Genomic DNA, 19,340 nt, shown 5'->3' with positions numbered 1-19,340 from the left:
GGCGGCTCACCCTTCCCTCTTGCCCTCACTCACCCAGGTTGACGAAGCTCATGACCATGTCGGCGTCGGTGAGGAAGTGGCTATCTTGCAAGCTGGCCAGAGGGGGGCCCTGGGTGCTGAAGACGGCCTTGTAGGGGTAGGAGAAGCCCTGGCCGTCGGGCCCGCCGCCCTCCTCCACCGCCATGGCATTGTACAGGTCCAGCATGAACATGGGCGCCGAGTTGTGCTTGCCCTGGAGGTGCGGGCGCGGGCGATGGGGCAAGCCCAAGATAGAGAGGATCTCGCGCTGCATCTCCCGCCGCTCCTGGCTGCGGAGGCGCCGGTGGATGAAGCTCGAGTGCACCTCGTTGTCCAGGCTGAAGTCAGCCAGGGCGGAGCGCAGCAGGAACAGGGGCGCCCAGAGCGCCACGAAGCTGTGCGGCGCCGCGGCGCGCAGCGAGCGCACGTGCATCGCGCCGGCTCTACGCGCGACCCGGGCACCCGGCACCGGGGCCCGCGCCGCTCCAGGTGGCTGAAGGCGGCAGGCGGCCGTGCACGCCGCTCAGTCACTTGCTGCAGACGGGCCCCGTCGCGCCCGCGCCGGACATGGCCCCTCCCCGGGCGGCTGCGCTCTGCCCGGACCCCCGCCCCCGGCTCGGCGCTGGCCCCGGGGCCCCTCGCCCCCACTCGCCCAGGCGCACCACGGGGCTTGGAAACCGGCTTGAGCGAGCCAGCCAGCGAGCCAGAAGGCGGGCGCGGGTGGGAGGAGCAGCCAGCACACCCAGGAGCCGCAGCGAGCGCCGGGGAGGCAGCGAGGCGGCGGGCTAGCGAGCGCGCCCCCCTCCCGCTCCGCTCGCGCTCTCGCTCTCGGGCGGTGGCGAGCCACCCTCGTCCAAACTCCGGCGCCCAGGACAGGGGCCCTGGGTCGCCCTCCTGGCCCTGCGCGCCCCCGGCCGCACGAGAGGCCGCCTGGGGAGCCCCAGACTGGTACGCGCTGGGCCTGGGAGGAGGAGGAGCACGAGCGTCCAGGGCCCCTCCCGCGCCCGCGGCCTCCCACCTGCCCTTGGCCCCGCCCTACCCCAAGCTGCGCCCAATGAGTTCATTCATCCTGCCAGGGCGCCCTACAACTATTTACCGCGTGCCCACGGGGTGCCCAGAGTCATGCCCGGCGCCGCGGGGATGCGAGGTGGGAATCCGAGCCCACGCTGCCCGCTCCGCATTCGCGATGGGGACAGGGAAGGAGGCCTGAGGGGGACCCTGCGGATTCCGGCTGCAGCAGAAGAAGCTGCGGGGAGTGCTGGGGAAGTCCGGGCAGCAGAGGAGGCTCCCCGGAGGAGGTGACCTCTGATCCCTCTACTCTCCGCTCCTCCCTTTAATCCATCATGTGAACCCCTCCCCACCTCCCCGAACTCGTCACCATCTTGTCTTTGCATCTATCACCCCAATGCCTGGAACTCTCTCCCCCTCTATCCCTCCCCACCACGTGTGCTGAACTTGCCTGCCCAAGGGTCCACCTCCCAGCGCCACTCAGGTGCCACTTCCTCCCAGACCAGCCAAGATAAGGTGGCTCGCCCTGCTCACCCCCACACTGTTTTATTTTAACTCCTGTCAGTCTGGAATTACTGTTTGAATTCTTCCTGCCTTCATCATCTTCTCTCACACTAGACATGGAGCATCCTGGGGCCCAGGCATGGCTCCTCTCCATCGCCCTTGAACCCAGGGCCTGGTACCACTGTGGCTGCACAAGCATTATTCGCTAAATGATTGAAGTTATGTGAGCTGGAGAATTCCTCTCCACCCCTCCCCCATGGGGCACCATTTATTTCCAACCTCTCCTCAGCCCCAGACAATACCCAGGCCCCACTGTCTGCCCTTCCTGGTCAGCCAGGCTGGTAATGTCTGTGGAGCCTGCAGCTGGCCTTGCATCCGGGTCACCTCTGCCGGCTGTGCCCTAACCCGTCCCCTCATTCATTCATCCCACAAACAACACTGGGCTGCCTACATGGAGCTCAGTGCACCCTGGGCATGGACACAGGTGCCCCAGACAACCTGAACCTGCTGTGGGGCCTTCTGTGAATTATCACTCACTTGTCAGAGCCCCTGTTCTGCATCTGTAACAACAGGGCAAAATAACACTTCACCAGAGCTGCAGTGATTTCAACCATGCTCCTTCCCCTCTTGGGGCTGGGCTGCCCAAGGAGGCAAAGCCACAAGCCAGTCGCTCCCAATATGATGGGTAGACAGAAAGTCAACATGGGATGTGGGATAGAAGGTGAAGGGCTGAGTGTGAACCCCTGTCCATTGCCCTCCTTGGGGATGGGGGTGGGAGGCGGTGGAGGGCAGTCTGGCTAAGCCTTACTTGGGAGCAGGAGAAAGCTCTAGGGCTGGTAAACAGGAATCTGGTCTTCTAGAGTTTTCTGGAATGGAGGTGGTTCTGCCATGCAGACTTTGGGGGCTTCTGGGGAAGGGCCACATGGGTGGAGAGAGGAAAGCAAGGCAAGGAGAATGAAATGCAAGGCTGCAAGTCCTCTCCATTCCTAGGGCACCCACTGGTCCTGGTACAGAGGCCCTAGGCTATGAGATGCCGCAGGTCCTGAGCCCCCTTCAGGGCTGGCTTTCGCCTAGTGTCAGTCAAGAAAGGCAGCCAGATGGCCTGTCACGTGACTCATCCCTAACTCCTCCCTTCAACAAAGGCTTGGTGAGCACTTCAACAGGTAAGTGTCAGGCAGGTGGGCTTCATGAGTGTGGGACCTGTGTAGGCACCCAGGCCCCCATGCTCAGAAGGGCCTTACACTTGGCTTAATGATCTACTGCTGTCATATTGCAATGCTTCATATATGGTCTATGAACAAAGAGCCCCCGTTTTCATTTTGCACCGAGCCCTGCAAATTCTGTGGCCCATCCCTCTGCCAAGCACAGCGCTGGGCTGAAGGGAACAGCAGTAAGTCTGAACAGCACAGTGGCCCCATGGTGACACTTGCTTTCAGACCAAGGGGTGACAAAGCAGGAACCTTAAATACATTTTGGGGGCAGGAGGGGAGGCAGTGCTTGTCCATCAGTTCTCTCAGGGAAGGATGTGCTGCAGGGCACTCAAGTGCCAGGGCCAGGCAGAGCAGGGCATGCAGGAGGGTCAAGGAGGAAGGGCCTGGGGCAAGCATTGTGGAGGGTGGGGAGCAAACACAGGGCCTACAATGTGCACCCCTGGCCATTTCCGCCTGGGCAAAGAGATAGGAGGAAATAAACTAAGGTGGTGAGAGGTGGTGGGGATCTTCCAGAGTAGATGCCTTTGGCCTGAGTCCTGGAAGGATGAGAAAGAGACCGCTTTCCCAGGGAAAAGCATCCTAGGTAGACTGACCAGCATGTGCACAGGCCCTGTGGAGTGAGGAGCAGACCCCAGGCTGTCTCCCCAGAGCTGCTCCTGCCCCCATGGCTGGCTTTCCAGGGGCAAAGCCACAGCAACTGCTATGCCTGCTGAGACAAAGGAGCTTGCTTTCTTCCAAAATCTAAAATGCTGCTCCTCTGTAGCAGCTTTCCCTACCTTTTAATCTACTCTCCCTGCTTTGAGGGGGGAGAGCCACTGATTGATCAGTGTCTGTCCACCTTTGGCCACCTAGAAGGCCCTGAAGCAAAGATTATAGTTGATTCCTCTGTGCAGCTCACCTGAGCCCACCTGAGCCTGACACACAGCAGGTATTCAGTAAGTGCCCAGTTGAGTGAATAGTAATAAACACAGACAACATCTAAAGAGCACAGCATGGTTAAATGAGGGCTGACTGTGCAGGCACCAGGCGAAGGTGTCTCCCAGAACCCTCAACCCCAAGACCCTTCTTCTGGGATGCCATCTTTTCTCATGCAAGATGAAGAGACAACACGCTCTCTAAAGGCAAAACCTGGGAGAGATAAGGTTCCCTCTGAACTCCCACAACCCTCTCTTTATCCTCCTTATCTTCCCTGTGATCCGTGTGGGAGAGGGTGTGGGCTCTTTATTTTCCCTGTTCCCTCCCCCAGAGGAGTCCCCAAGCCTGCACCAAGCCCCCAGTGAATATTTGCTTCATTGCTGAGTGCATCCATGCAGACGTGCAGGCAAGAAATCCTGGCAAGGGGTGCATCAGACATGGGTTTGAAAGCTGGGGCCAACAGCAAAGGCTATGAGATTGTTTAAGGCAAGTCTCAGGTGGGAGCTAGCAGCCTGAACTCGCCTGCCACCCAGTTACACACTCTAGCCCTGCCACTTGCAATTGTATGCCAGGGGTTTAACCTCCACTCACCTCAGTTACCCCATCTGTATAATGGGGGACTAAAAGCACCTGTTCCCTTGGGTTGCTGTGAACATCCAAAAGTTAATTCAATTCATGTAAAGGACTTTGCAAGGTGCTTGAGGGGGCAGAGAAAACATGTGATAAATGTTAGTTAGAATCTGGATGAAAAGAAAAATAGGTTAGCAGGAAAGCCTCCAAAATTAAAAATAACACAACTTTTCTCATTGGCCAAACAGAGAAAAACAAATGCACCCTGACCGTGAGCTTGGGCGGGAGAGCTCGGCAGAACGAGAAGAGTGGCATTGGAGGTGAACGGGTGCTCCCTGATTCTGATCCCCTGAGTGTCCCCCAGCTGCCGCCCCACCTCCCACCATCCGATGCCATCCAGGGCCCAGGAACTCTCCAGGGCCTATCTCATTTCCCCAGCAGCCAGCCCCCACCCCACCCCCCGCTGCGGTGCCCCAAGCCAGGGCACCCAGCGCTGGACTCCAGGGGTGTAACCCGATCTGCCCAGTCCGCTCCACACCTGGGCTGGCTGAGCCTGGATGAAAGATGGCCTGGAAACGTGAGGGGCATTATTGTGTCTGGCCGCCCCAGCTGAATGTCCACACCCCTCACTTGCTGGCTTCCCAGCACCAGGCAAGGAGTTTTCATTTCATACATCATCAGTCACATCTTGCCGAAGCAATTTTGACCAAGTCAGCATATGTCTCGAAGGCAATAAAAAGAAGAAAAGAATTCTGCTGATCTCCACATTCAGAGGGAAGTAAGGACTTCATCTTCATCCACAGATCTTATACCATCTGCCCTGGAGGAAGCTCAGCAGCCCTGGAGGTGCTCTGCACCACCCAGGGAGCCTGGGGACTCCTTCCCCACCCACCCTCCTGGCCAGGGCCTGTGGACCTGGGCCTCAGAGCTCAGCAGGGAAAAGGGGACCCTGATCCTCCCCTTGCACAGCTTTCAAGTCTTTGTGTGCAAAGAGATCTACCCTGGAGAGGAAATGAGTTTAGCACACCTGTAACGAAATGTTGCTTTGCGTGCAAATCCAGTTGCACCGCAGATACAGACTCATACTGCTCACTCTGGGGCTTTCTTTGCACAATTTTTTAAACAGAGGAGTAAGATACTAAACTGCTTCTAACAGTCTTAAGTAAATGTGGCAGCAGCCATAGTTCCAAAGGGAAAACACACACAGACACGTGCACATTCCAGAAAAAGCTGAGGCCAAAACAGGACTCCAGGGTCTCCCAAACATCTAGGCGGAAGCCATGGTTTTATACTAGTGCCGTTATTATGCCTTCTGGAGAAAATCTGATTCAGTTTTGAGCATTTGCTCTTCTGGGTTCAGCTTTAGAGGGGCCCTTTTCCTCCTTCCCAGACATGAGTAAGAGCAGCTAACTAGTCTAAACTATTTCACTGCCACCAGGCACCTGCTAAGCTCTGCACTGCCTTAGCCCATGTCACCCTCCGACTTGCTCTGCTTCTCCGACCACAAAGGAAACCAAGATTCTGAGTGACTCTCCCAGAGTCACCCGGTCCATCTCTGGTGGAGCCGTGACCCAAAGCCACATCTCTCTACGCAGCCCAGGGTCCTATCCAGCCAGTGGTTCAGTGATCTGGAAGCAGACCCTTTCTGCCCCTGCTCGATCCTAAAGCAACATGTCTCCATCCTGACCTTGCACACAAATTCCGGGGGAGCCGTCAAGATGCAGATTCCCACACAGCTGGTCCGAATGGGGCCTGAGATTCTGTGCCTTTACCCGGTTCCTGGAGGTACTGATGCTGCTGGTCTGAGGGCTATATGTTGAGGAGCAAGGCTCCACATTCCTAAAGTTACAATTACCTTTCCTCCTAATTCCACTAAGGGGACCACAGCACAGACGTGATGACAGGTGGCAAGGGACGTGGGGACCAGGTACAGTGGTGGGGCAGGGCCCAGGATGACCTGGAAACCACATTTCTGTGGGTGATGCCAACCAGGAATTTGACTCCAATGTTACCAGATAGTTCTAATTTCCAAGGGAAGCTGGAGATCTGGCTTTGCATGCTACACTTCTCAATGTGTATCTGTTGGCAACCAATTAAAAAAGAAAAATTTTTTTGACCATGAAACCAAAGAAAACCCATCTACCAGTCAGATTGTGAACTCCAGTTTGTCTCTGGTCTTATAAATGGCTCTGCTGGATTTGGAAGATGTATCCAGCCTCCCCAGTCCCCAACCCAAAGGACCCCAATGTTGCTGCATTTCAAAACAGTTTCATTTAATTTACTATTCAAGGAACACTGAGTGAGAGGTGTGAAACACCTACCATCTCCCAAGCAAAATCAGACCCTAATCCTCTCCAGTCTCCTTCCCACCGAGATTCCTGCTATTTGGACCTGATAACTTCCAATAAATTCTTCCAATAAATTCACCGTCCCCATCATAAAATTCACCCCAAAACACCAAAACCCAGAATTCACTCTTTGGGAGCGGCAGTGTTCACTGCAGGTACTTCTAAACATCTCCATCCTCCCAGCTCCATCTGATCCCTTTCTCATGCTCACGGAATCCCCTACCTCAGGAAGAAGAGCCTGCATGTGCCCCCCACCCACCCACAATAGAACCTGCACTTCCCAGAGATGTACTATTTCCACCTGCTTTGCCACCAGAGCATCAGTATGTGACCAAAGTCTCAGCCAATCAGAGGCATCTACCCCAGAAGCTATTAGTCTGTGCCTGGACCATTCTACAGAGTGACTTGGGGCCATCCCAACTGAAGAGCCCCCAATCCTGGTTCCCTGGCCTTTCTAGGGTTCTGTGACCCCCCCAATATCCTTTAGTAAAACCTTCCCTGCACCAGTCAGCCCCAGATGGTTTCTGTTGCCCACAGCTATGAATCCTGCAGGATATGGCATCAGGGAGCTGGAAGGGGGTCATATACATCATGTCAACCTAAAGTTTACAGACCTTTTCCTTTTTTTTTTTTTTTAGCAGCTGAAACTTTTGGTCAAGAAAGCTTTTCATAGATGCCCAATACAAAAGATGGAAACAGAGCTTCTCTGGTTAAATAGAGCAGGAAAGAGTACCAGGGTGGCTACCTTTAGTAAATAAAAACATAGGATGCCCAGTTACATTTGAATTTCAGATAAACAATGAATAATTTGTAGTATAAGTATGTCCCGTATGTTATATGGGAATTATTTTACTAAAAATTTATTTGCCTGTTGAAAAAGATGTTTGATAGTTTAAGCCATTGTGTCTTGAGTTTCCAGTTACAACCAAAGTCCTACAAATGTTGGTTCAGCTCCATCTTGAAGATAGAGAAACTGTGACCCAGAGAAAAACTGTGGGGCCCCAAGCCTTACAGGGAGCCCGGGCAGAGCTGGGACCCGGCTCGGTTTCCTGGCTCCCAGAGCCCCAGGGGCCCTTCCCTACCCCACTTGGTGTTTCTCTCCATCTCTTCTTCCTGTTCTTGCCTCCTTCGCCATGTTTCTGCTCATTTTTAAAAAAATGACTCTTTCCTCTACTTCAGATTTATCTTTATCACCTCCCCCCCTTGGTAAGCCCTTACTTTAGTCCTGAATCGAGTGAAAAGATAATTTGGGCAGATTAGTAGATTTGAGCTCGTCTCAACATATGCAAAGATTAAGAACAGTTAGCATTACTGACAGGGCTATCCGGCATTGAGCACATTACAGATTATCTTGAAACTTCTAATAGCCCTGATATCAGATGCTATGTCTCTCATTTCACAGATGAAGATACAGAGGCACGGAAGCCAAAGAACGTGGCTAACACCACACAGCTAATGAAGGGCACGGCCCGCACTCAAAGCCTGGGCAGTGTGGCTCTGACTCCCTCTTCCAGCCACACCTCTCCGTAAAGCCAGCTCACAACTTTCATTTCCGTAACTCACACAATGACTGACCGCTGAGTAAGGTTGCCAGGTTTTGCAAATAAAAATGTAGGTCACCCAGTTAAATTTGAATTTTAGATAAATAATGACTTAATTTTTAGTATAAGTATGTCCTGTGCAATTTGGGACATACTTATATTTAAAATGTTTTTATCTGAACTTCAAATTTAACTGGCCACCCTATATTTTACAGCCGGCAAGTCTATACTAAGGGGATCTTCTGGGTAAAGCAAGAAGCATAGCCGGTCGGAGCTGCTGCCTTATAGGTTTCCTGCCTTTGCACCTGCTGTTCCATCTACCTGGAATGCTCACCTGCCAACATTCACGCGGCTCCCTCCTTCTCCACCCAGTCACTGCTCAAATGTCATTTCTCCATCGAAGCCTTCCCTGACCCCCAGTATCAAAATTCACAATGTCTCCCCATCCTCCTCTCGGTGTTTTTCTATGTAACTCTTACCTCCACCTGAAACATTTAGTTACTTATTTACTAGTTCATTGTCTCTCTCTCCATTAGAATGTGGGCATGGCTTTTGGTCTGATTTGTTCACTCCCATGAATAGAGCCCAGAATAGTGTCTTGCACATTGCAGGTACTCAACAAATACTTGCTGAGTGAATGAATGAACTCCCTGAGAGAACGTCTTGGTTTCTGTCTGGAGCACCACCTGACTCGGAAGCAGGAGCCAGGATTGTTACTGGCGCCCTGTCACCACGGCACTGAGTAACTGCGGGCATGCTCCTAGCAGCTCAGCTGAGATCAGGTGACAAAATAGCCTTGACAAGTACATACAGACAAGAATGGCCACGTGTTCGAGTATTAAAGTGTGGATTCTTTTCTCCTTCAAGGGCTGATGCCCCTGGACACATGAGTCCCAGGGACACAAACCCTAAAAGCCAGCTTTTCCCATTTTCACCTGCTGCTCAGAATTGGTGCCAGCTGCTCTCCCTGCCCCCACCCCAAATCACCGCAGGCAGCCATGTAAGACACTTCCATGTTGGATGGAAGGAAAACAAACTGACAGACATTGTTATCAACACAACTAATAGTCTAGGTTTCCAGACACGTTGAATTCATTTCATCTTCACAACTCTTGAAGTTCTTCTTCTTATTATGCCCATTTGATGAGGAAACTGAGGTTCAGAAAGGCTAAGCAGTTTTCCTAGGGTTCCACTAACAAAAGGGCAGTGGAGGCAGATATCTATGCAGACAGCCTGATGTCAGTTTCAGGGTCCATCTCCTTACCTATAAAACAGGTGCAATAATAATGCTGCCTTGCTAGGACGTTGAGGATGTTGTGTGAAGTACTTGCATGGGCCCAGGCAGGTTCTAAACATAGGTGCCCACCACAGACAACCCAGCCCCCAATCTCTAGCCAGAGAAAGTGGCCACTATGCCAAGCTGGCCAGAGAGACCTATGACATGATTTGGGACAATACAACTAGCCAGACTTACAGATCTGCTCTCTTGGGTATTTGAATTTGAAAATTCAAGAAAATGACACCCACCATGAGAAAATGGGAGTGAGGCCAGGTCAGAAGGTAGAAAGTGAAGCCAGTATGGTCATGCTGGGAAAAGAGCAGGTGGGCATTATAAAGTTGCTCAGGGCCACTGTACCCCATGGTACAGGTTGTACACTGAACACTCCCGGACCACCATTCCTGTCCAAGGTTTTGAGAGTGGTACCTCTAGAGTCATGCTGTGCACATCCTGAGTGACTGTACCTGGCAGCCTTGGAATAGTATTTATTCACCTATTCATTCACATGTTGTTTATTTGGTTTCTACCATGTGACAGTCTCTACTGAGGTACCGAGGTACCAGCAGTGGGGACATTAAAAATCCTTTATATTTTAGTTGTGGAGACAGATAAATGAATGAGTGACAAGTGCCCAAGAGGAAAAAAGCCAATGGAAATGCTGATAGCAGCAGGTGGTAAGGCTCCTCTGACAAAGTGATGTCTGAGAAGAAGCCAGGCATGTGACAAACAGGGAAAGGGAGCTCCCGGTAGAGGTAACTGCAAGTGCAAAGGCCCAGGGGTGAGTCTGAAGAGCATCAGGTCTACTTGACTCCAGAAATATCCTCTCACTCTAGCTTCTCCTGGGGCCTGATAGTTTCCTGTGGCCAGATCCCCAGACACATTATTTGGGGTGGGTTGAGTGGGTGTCTAATTCTTATAGTCAGAAGAACTCAGCCCAAACCCCAGCGTGGGCCCCTGTCCCCAGCAGAATCCAGACATGGGTGCTGCTGGTTCACATCCACTTCTCCTAGGCTGCAGCTCAGTATCCTCACCAGCCAGAACCATCCCAGCTGCCTCCCAGGCGGCTGCTCCCAGGAAGCAAGCCACATTGCAAAACCGTGATGTTCCCAGACATCAAAGAGGCTGCAAAGATCGCGGTTACCTAAGACCCAGACCTCTTCCGGCAGCTGCTGTTTAAATACCAAGCCCGAGGACTTTTTCAGGACTCCCGTGAAGGGTAGAAGCTACAGACACCTCAAACCACTCCCCACCCCCACCACAATATGGGCTTTCCATGTTCTTCTATATCTCTGGCTTGATGGCCCTGATTTTGTTTTATGGGGTAATATTCTTTGATTCCCAAATGCCTTGTGGGAATTTGCTAGGGGTGGGGGATGGGAACCAGGAAACAAAAGGATGATTTACAGGGGTTCAAAAGCCTCATTATAACCAGAAAATTTAATTTATAGACATGTGGTTCTTTCCTTTCCATTTTTTAAGGAGAAAAAAAGTCGATTGAGTGTGGCCACACAGAGTTTCCCTCGCTCGGAGGTTAGTTTAAGGCATCTGTGACTTCAGAAAGCCGCCTTGGCATTAAGCAATAAACAGGCCAAGAAGATAAAAAGTGTTTAAAAAGTGGGTCTGTCTCTGAGGCAGAATTTTTATAGATAAAACAACCAAACGTGACTCAGAGAAGTCATCTTGTGACAATGGCCCATGGGGGACACAGATCTCCTCACTCAGCAACCAAACCCTAACAGGCAGGAAGGTTTGGGAATCTAGATAATTCTCTATGGCTGGCTTCAGGCAGCCACCTTGAAACCCCACTTCCCAGATGAGTTTGATGTTGAAAATATCACCTCCACACCTCCACACATGCCCTGGCCTTCTCCCTGCATTCATCAAAACGGTCACATGTCGATGAAAGGATCTACTGGTCAAGAAAGCTTAAGAAATGATGAGTTTGGGAAAGATAAACAGGTTTCTTCACTCCAGGACTCCTCAGTCTTTTACTAGAGTACAGTGTCTCCCTGAGCTGTTATATTAAAGTGTCAGGGATATAAGCCCAAATCCACATGTTGCTTCCCAGGGGAAGTCCTGTCTGGGCAATGTTGGGTCCAGGGGTTCAGGGATGACCTCTTCTCTGCGGCTGTTACTCACTGTTTTGCTAGTTTTTGCTTCAGCATCTGATTGAATGTTGGCTTCATTATTCTACCACAGATAGGCTTTCTCTGTGTGGCAGGGGGCCTCAGCTTCTCAGTGTTCCACACAAACACTGCTAGCTGGGGATCCTGGGGGAGGAGGGAGCTTCTCACTCCCAGGAGAGGACGTCCAGGTCTTGGCTCATCTCTTAGGCCAGGGAACAGAGCACCTGAACTTCCTGGCCTATGTCACTGTCCAAACGTCCACAAGCATGTGGTGGGTGGGGCCAGGTACCCATACCCAGCGGCACAGGAGTGACTCAGAGGTCATCTGTGTCTTTGGGGGAAGAAAAGAAATAGCCACAATTGTGACAGTGTGAAAAATACTATGGTGGAGAAATGCTAAGTCACGGCTCTTTCCATGTCTTTGCCCAGCCTCCTAACTGCTTATAGAAGTGAAGGAAAAAAGAGGCATTAAAATGTATTCCTTGCCAAAACATGTCACCTTACCACCCTACCCAGCATCCAGGATGCCCAAAGGCTCAAAGACTTCACTTCTGGTACTACCAACACTAAATGACAATCACTCTTTAAGCACTCACTGTGTGCCCACCACTGGACTCAGTCTATGAATGGGAAGGATTACATGTAGCTGCACGTAACAGAAACCTGTCCATAATGGCTTGACCAAAAGGTGGGTGTGGTTTTTCTCATACAGGAAATAGGTAGGAAGTCCCAGGCTGATACAGCTTCTCCGAAAAGACCTTCCTCCTCTTAAGCTGCCTGCTCTGCTGTCCTGGCCCCAAGGTTTGCTTCTACACGATTGCACTGTGCTCTGCTGAACACCAGCTCTGGGCATCCCATCAGGCTTCCAGGCAGGATGAACAGAGAAGGAGGAAGGACAGAAGGAAACAACAGTGTTCCCTGGAATCAGCACACGTCATCCTCACATCTCATCAGCGGGCACAGGTCAAGCAGGCATCCTCAGGTGCAGCAGAGGCTAGCTGGCCAGTATTTTCAACTGGCACCACATTGTTTGTGTAGAAAGGAAGGAAGGGAGATGGATTCTGGGTCAGCCACCAGTAGCATCTGCCTCAGCACACCAGAGGCCCCACATCCTTCTGAGCTAGGGACGTTTGTACCCAGTCTCAGGACTAGATCAGGGTTCAGCAAACTATGGCCTGGGTGCCACGTTCAGTTGCCTATTTTAGTTAATAAAGTTTTATTAACAGCAATGGCCATTTATTTGCACTTACCTATGCCTGCTTTTGTGCTACAAAGGCAGGGCTGAGTAACTGTTGACAGAGGCCATATGATCTGCAAAGTCAAAAATATTTGCAATCTGACCCTTTACAGAAAACATATACTGACTCCTGAATTAAATCCTTGCTACCTGAAGTGTGGTTGGGGGACCGGCAGCATCGGTGTTGCCCAGAGCAGAATCTCAGGCTCACCCGGCCTGCTGCCAGAACCCACCGCTCACTCACTGTGTGAGCCCACAGAGTACACCAAACCTTTACGAGGCCCCATTGCCTCATCTGTGAAATGGACAGAATTTGTTTTCTCTCGTTCATCTCCCTCAGGCTGCTGGAAGAATCAGAGAGGGAAGCCATGGAAAGTGCTTGACATGTGACAGTTACTGAAGAAATAGTGACTAATCACTAGCACTGGTCTTCAGGTCAACTCGTGATCCACACTGACCCCACAGGGTGCGTCGGAATTCCTCGGGGAATAAAGACACGCTCGCACTGTCCTGGTTGCCGGGCCCTGGGAGAGCAACATCGGTGATACCAATCTGGTGTTGAATTCTCTTTGGGGCTTTTATTCGACATCGCACAAAAATGCTTTGATCCAACTGTCCTCCTGTGCTTTCTCACTAGTTCTTGGGTGTTTGCACTTGAGGGACTCCTCAGGTCTCAGCAGGCACATTTTCCCTAAGCTGAGTCCAAAACAGTTAAGACTTGATCCTTTGACTCCCTGTTTCACATCTGCTTGTCACCCTGAATGAAAATTCCGGTTTCTGAGCTGCTCTAAGTCCTGCATGACAAGAATAACCCACAGCCCCGTGGGGAGACTGTTCCGGAAATACGATCCAAAGGTCAAACAAGATGAGCTTCGGAACCTAGTCATCCCTAGAAATTTTATCCTTTATCATGTCGAAACAATAGAATTTGAAACTAAATTTTTCAAGCCAAAATTTAAAAATAACTTATTTTATGTGGTCCATTACAAAGGATAGGTAGCACTGAACTCATTTGATATTCCAGAAAGCTGGCCACAAAAGTTCCCATCCCCCAAGGACACATAAACAGCTTCACTTTGGGGCAATTCTCCTTGCTTCTGGAAGATTCTGGAGGTTTACCACAAATGCCCCTGTCCGTTTGGAGCTTCTCATCAGTAGAAAATCACTCACCACAAAGCTTCCAGGACAGTCATTTAAAATCAGCCCAGAGGTGCTCCCCTTTGACATGCCCCTGCCTCCGTGCACCTTTTCATAGTCCCTTGTCACACTGTTCTTCGCAGACAGGATCAGCATCCAAACCAAGAATTCTTTCAAGAATTCCGTATGCACGAATATGATCACCTTGAGCTTGTGCAGGAAAAAGAGAGCTCCAGTTACCGGGGCTTCCGAAGGCTTTTAATAGGAAACATTTGTGCCAAATAAAAAGGCTTCTCCTTGTGTGTTGCTTTAGTTGTAAATTATCTGCTCCAAGGATCCATCCAGAAATCTCTGCTGAGCGCAAACTGGGCGGCATGGCTGGGTCCAGATCTGTTGCTTGGTGCAGATAGATTTTCAGCTGCTGCACCCAAACTGCAAACCAGGCACACAATAAGAACAGAACTTCTTTTGTTCCGATTAAACTGTTTTTAATGGTCCCTTCTAGTCTGGGCCTTAGTGGAAGTCTCCACAAGGCCACTCATTGAGACGTCCTTGAAAGAGCCAAGTGGAGCAAATCGGGAGGGAACCCTTGGGAGGGGCTGGCGGCCCTTTGCTCAGCCTTGGTGGTCCCGCTGCAAAAGAGAACTGGGTTATTTTACTTGTTGTCTGAGATGGAAAAGGGGAGGGGGTTGGCAAAAGTGGGATGATCCCACAAATTTCCATAATTAATGCCTGCAAAGTGTTAGGGTCTCAGATACACACACACACACACACACACACACACACACACAGAACAACATCAAACATCACCCTGGAGTGACGGGTTCCCAGAGCTGAAAACCCAACAGCTGGTACAGCAAATCTCCTAAATGGAGAAACATGTGTTCCCCTGGCCTGAGAACTCGGACTTCATTAAGGGAGCCGCTTTCTGACCACTCAGCTTTTCATCTGGATGCCTCAGGAGTCCTTTTGGTTCATGCAGAATCCAGAATGTAAAAGGGAAGAAACGGATTGAAATCGACCAGCCACTCACAGGGCACAAACCTTCTGCTAGCTCGACACCCACATTCCACTGTTAAAACCCAAGGTCCCCAGCGTCTGTCCTCTGAGGGTCTCCCAGGCAGCCCCTGAAGTATGTTGTCTATGTCACAACAGGGACCAAGGAGACAAGGAAACAAAAGCTGTGATTTATCCCTTAGAGAAAGTTTCCCCACCTTTATCTGTTTATGTGCCAGTGAGATTTTAAAATATGCTTAATTGTTCTTTACCGAAGAACATATCTTGGTTCCCCAGGATAGTGAAGTCTAGATCAGTGGTTCTCAGCCCGGGGCAATTCTGCTTCCCAGGGGACATGTGTCAATGTCTGGGGACAATTTTATTTGTCACATTTCTAGGGGAGTGCTACTGGTATCTGCTGGATAGAGGCCAGGGTTGCTGATCAACGTCCTACAGAGTAAGGACACTTTCCCACAACAGAGAAGACCCAAATGTCCCTAGTGCCAAAGCTGAGAATCTAGAGCAAAGTGAAAGTGACCCAGACCCCAGGAAAGCCCCCACCCCCACTGCCAAGATTGGGAGGCTCCAGATCCTCACTTAGTTGAAGGTTAGGAGAGACTGCATTGCTCTCCGACTGGTGGAGGCACAATTTCTCCCACACGTGTTAGAACAAGGAGTACTGTGGCTCTTTGAAGCAAGGGCTTTGGGGTTAGTCTTTATTTGGCACTAAATCATCTTAAATTGCATGGGGAAATGGAATACAATTCAAGTTATATTACTAATCAATCTTTCATTGGGAATAAATCATGTGGCATGATAGTCTATTAAATCTGTAAGTAATTAAAGGTCACTTGGACTTCATGGGGAAAATTCTGGACTTTCATCAAGTTTCCGTCATGCTCACCCCTGCCCTCCACCAAAAAAAAACACCTGCGTCTATCACAAGAGACTGTCTGGAGGTAGAACATGCTTATTATTTGACATACTGATTTATAAATCACAGCCTTTGTAATGGAAAAGGGCTGTTATCAGAGAATTTTTAACAGAGAAGAGTACCCGTGTCCCAAAGTCTGAGTCTTGGCTCTGCCAGTTAAGTGAGCTTGGGCAACCTGCCCTGTCTCTCTGAATCTTGGGTTGTCTCATCTGTAAAAGGAGAATAAAAATAGATCTTTCCTCCTAGGGCTTTTACCAAGATTGAAATGAGATCATGGGTGTAAATCACTCAAGCACACTCCCTGGGCCTCTGGGAAGTGCTCAGAGGATGTTGGCTATCTTTATTGTCCAGCCTTGTCCCTCTGCAGGTTCTGGGAATCCTGGAGTAGCAAGATCCCCCTGCCATGTGTTCTTGGGGCACTCTGCTTCTCTGCACCCATGTAACTGTATTGGCTTTTATGACATTGATCAGAGTCTGGGACATCTGACTGCTTTCCCCTGAAGAATGTAAGCTCCATGAGCGCAGAGTAGGTCTGTCTCAGCACCTGGCCCATGCACCAGTAAGTACTCAATAAATGCTTATGAAGTGAATGGATGGAGAAGAGAACATCTGACCTCTGTCAAGAGCCTGGGCTTCTAGTCCTTTCTCTACAACTTAGTAGCTGTGGATTTGGAGAGTCAAGGATGGCAGGCTTCTCTCTCCCGCACATCTGATCTATCAGCAGGTCCTACCCCATCTGCCTTCAAGGTAGACTCAGACCCTACCCACTTCTCCCACATGTACCTTGATCCAAGCCACCATCACCTCTGCCTAGACCTTGACCAAGGCCTCTTCCTTGGCCACCCCCAAAAGCCCATGCCACTGTCCATAATTCCCCACCTCTGGCTGCCCTCACATGGATTACCTTCTGGGTGACCAGTGGTCTGAGGATACTGTCTGTTGTGCTCTCATTATTATTCCTTTTATGGATGGCTTTGAGACTAGTAGCCAAGCTCAGACTGACTGAAATTGGAGCTTTGTCTAGCATCAAGGTACAACCGGCATTCTCTTTTAAATTCATTTTGGCTATTACAGATAACAATAACTAAGGGATTATATGTTTTGCTTTTTTTCCTATTAGTTTGCACTTCCTTATGCATCTAGTGAACTAACTCCCCAGGAGTTAGATCCAAATATGAATTCCATTAGTAACTTTTACTCTTAGTAACTGATAGCATAGCTACTCCATACTATGCATGACCATGTGGCCACTCAGGAATCAAAAGTTCCTCATTCCCTACCCTTTCATTCTTTTTCTTCTCAAACTCCATGAACCAGGGCCATGCTAACAAATCCTACTTCTGACACCAACTATTATCTGTTTCTACTCCGAATATGTGTGGGTTTTTTCCTACACCTATTAATTCTCCAACTCTCTGGACACCAATTGGGTGTCCTATAATTCAATTCAATTCTGACATTAACTACCTGGAGTTAGCATAGATCCCCCAGGTTAAGGGCTCAGTCCCCAAAGACTGCCCCAATATCAGATGCCAATCATAAGTCCTGGGCCTTCTGTACTTCTGACCAACAAGCTATAAATTTAGGGTTCCCATGACTCCCTTCCTCAGTTCAATACTTTGCTATAACTGCTCACCAAATACAAGGAAATACTATTCCAGTCCCTCTCCCATCCCCTAAATTGGGGGGATGGGAGTTCCAAGCTTCTGATCAAGATGTGGTCTTTCTAGTGGCCAGCCCCTATCATGAAGCTATTTAGAAATCCACCAAGAGTTACCTCATTAGAACAAAAGATACTCCAATCACTCGGAAAATTCGAAAGAATTTAGAAGCTGTGTCAGAAACCAAAGGCAAAGACCAAATATGATAAAAGTTGCTTCACTCACCCCTAATATTCATGAAATTCCAAAGGTCTTAGGAGCTCTGTGCCAGAAACTGAGGATGAAGACCAAATATGTATTTCCCTTTATATTATAGTCTTCCCACCTACTCACCTTCCTTTTTATTACTACAATTATCCACAATACTGTTTACTCATTTGCTGTGTGTTATCTTTCTCTCCCCATGAGAGCAGGGACTTTATCTTCCTTATCACTGTATTTCTAATGCCTAGAACAGTGTCTGGCCCATTAAAAGAAAAAAACTCAAATATTTATTGAATGAATGAAAAGACTGACTTAAATAATGGGATTGATTAATTAACAGAAGAGCCTGGGTTCTGCAGCCAGACTGCCTGGGTTTGAATCCTAGCTGGTCCACATTCTAGTTGAATGTCCTAGGGCATACGATTTTGGCCACATGAACATCAGTTTCCTCATCCACAAAATGTAGAATCATTGTATCCACCTTGGGGATTGTTGCAAGGATTCAGCCCAGTATATGCCAACTTTATTCAGTGCCAGCATCTTGGAGATATTTGGTGGTTACTTGCAAAATGAGTGAATCCCTTATACTAATACAATGCAGACCCATTTTCAAGACACTCCCACACTATTTCCTTTTAATAGTGGAATAATTCGTTATGGAATTGCTGATATTTGACCTAAAAAATAGCAGTTTCATAGGGTTCAGTCTAATTAGGTAAGCAGGACAAATATATTACTGATCCTGTTTGCATGTAAGTAAAATCTGTCAGGCAAGAGCCAGGGACCTTTCCTCAGGCCACACAACTGGGAAATGCTGGAGCCAGTGTGAATCCAGAACTTTGCTCAGCCTTCTACCTGGGACCCTTTGAGGCTTTAGAAGAAGCTGGCATATGATGCCAGAGAACTTCAACATCCCTTTGTTCTCCTCTGGTGGCAGGAAGGGGGCAACTGCCAAAATAGAGGTGCCAGCAAGGGGAGGGGGCTGTGGCAGGGGCCACTTTCCAGCTGAGCAGGAAATGAACTCATTTGTGATAAGAAAAGTTGTTCCCACCCAGACCCCTGGAGAGCCCCATCCTCTAAGCATATCACACATTTTCCTTTCTTCCCGTCCTCTCCCCCCTCCCTCCCTTCTCCCTTCCTTTTCTTCTTCCCTCTTTCCTTTCTTCTTTCTCGTCTTTCTTTTCTTCATTTTTTAATTAAACAATGACAGGATTCCTTTCTAGCGGTTTCACAAGGGGTGGAATCACTTAGCAACCTTAATTATTTTCAACTTAATAACTTCCTGGGGTGGGGGGAGAAGCCGAGCCCCCAGTGGGTGAAATGCCTTGCCGGGTAAGCTGCTCAGAGGCAAGCTCGGGAGCAAATGAAGCGTTTGACCAAATACTTCTCATATTTTCCCTCTGCCTGCTAAGCGCTTTTGTTTGGAGTGAACCTTTTTTTCTCCCCCTGATAAACATGAGTGACTACACTTGACTGCAGTTTTTTCAGCTGGCTGTAGCTTCAAAGGTCTGTGGGTTTTGAATTCCAGGCTTTTAAGTTTTGTTTTTGTTTTTTTTCAGACACACCTACAGCAGATAGTAGAAATATGAATTTCGTCGTCAAATAAAAGAGAAAAAAGGAGGTGTGCTCTTGGGAGTAGTTTTCCGTGGGG

The 19,340-nt window shown here is 49.6% G+C and overlaps 1 protein-coding gene across 1 annotated transcript in view; it reads right to left on the bottom strand.

The window, feature by feature from the left end:
- BMP7 (bone morphogenetic protein 7) overlaps window positions 1–972 on the bottom strand; it is an 85,359-nt gene extending 84,387 nt beyond the window's left edge. The window contains exon 1 of the mRNA XM_017648899.3: window positions 34–972. Coding sequence (XP_017504388.1) covers window positions 34–451 — 418 coding nt within the window. The 5' untranslated portion in view covers window positions 452–972. The remainder of the gene's footprint in view (window positions 1–33) is intronic.
- Window positions 973–19,340: the final 18,368 nt, after the last annotated feature.

This window comes from Manis javanica, chromosome 5 (genome assembly GCF_040802235.1).
Source record: "Manis javanica isolate MJ-LG chromosome 5, MJ_LKY, whole genome shotgun sequence".
In the NCBI taxonomy this organism is placed as follows: Eukaryota; Metazoa; Chordata; class Mammalia; order Pholidota; family Manidae; genus Manis; species Manis javanica.
The sequence above is the reverse complement of the archived record's forward strand: the minus strand, read 5'-3'. Positions and strand labels throughout refer to the sequence as shown.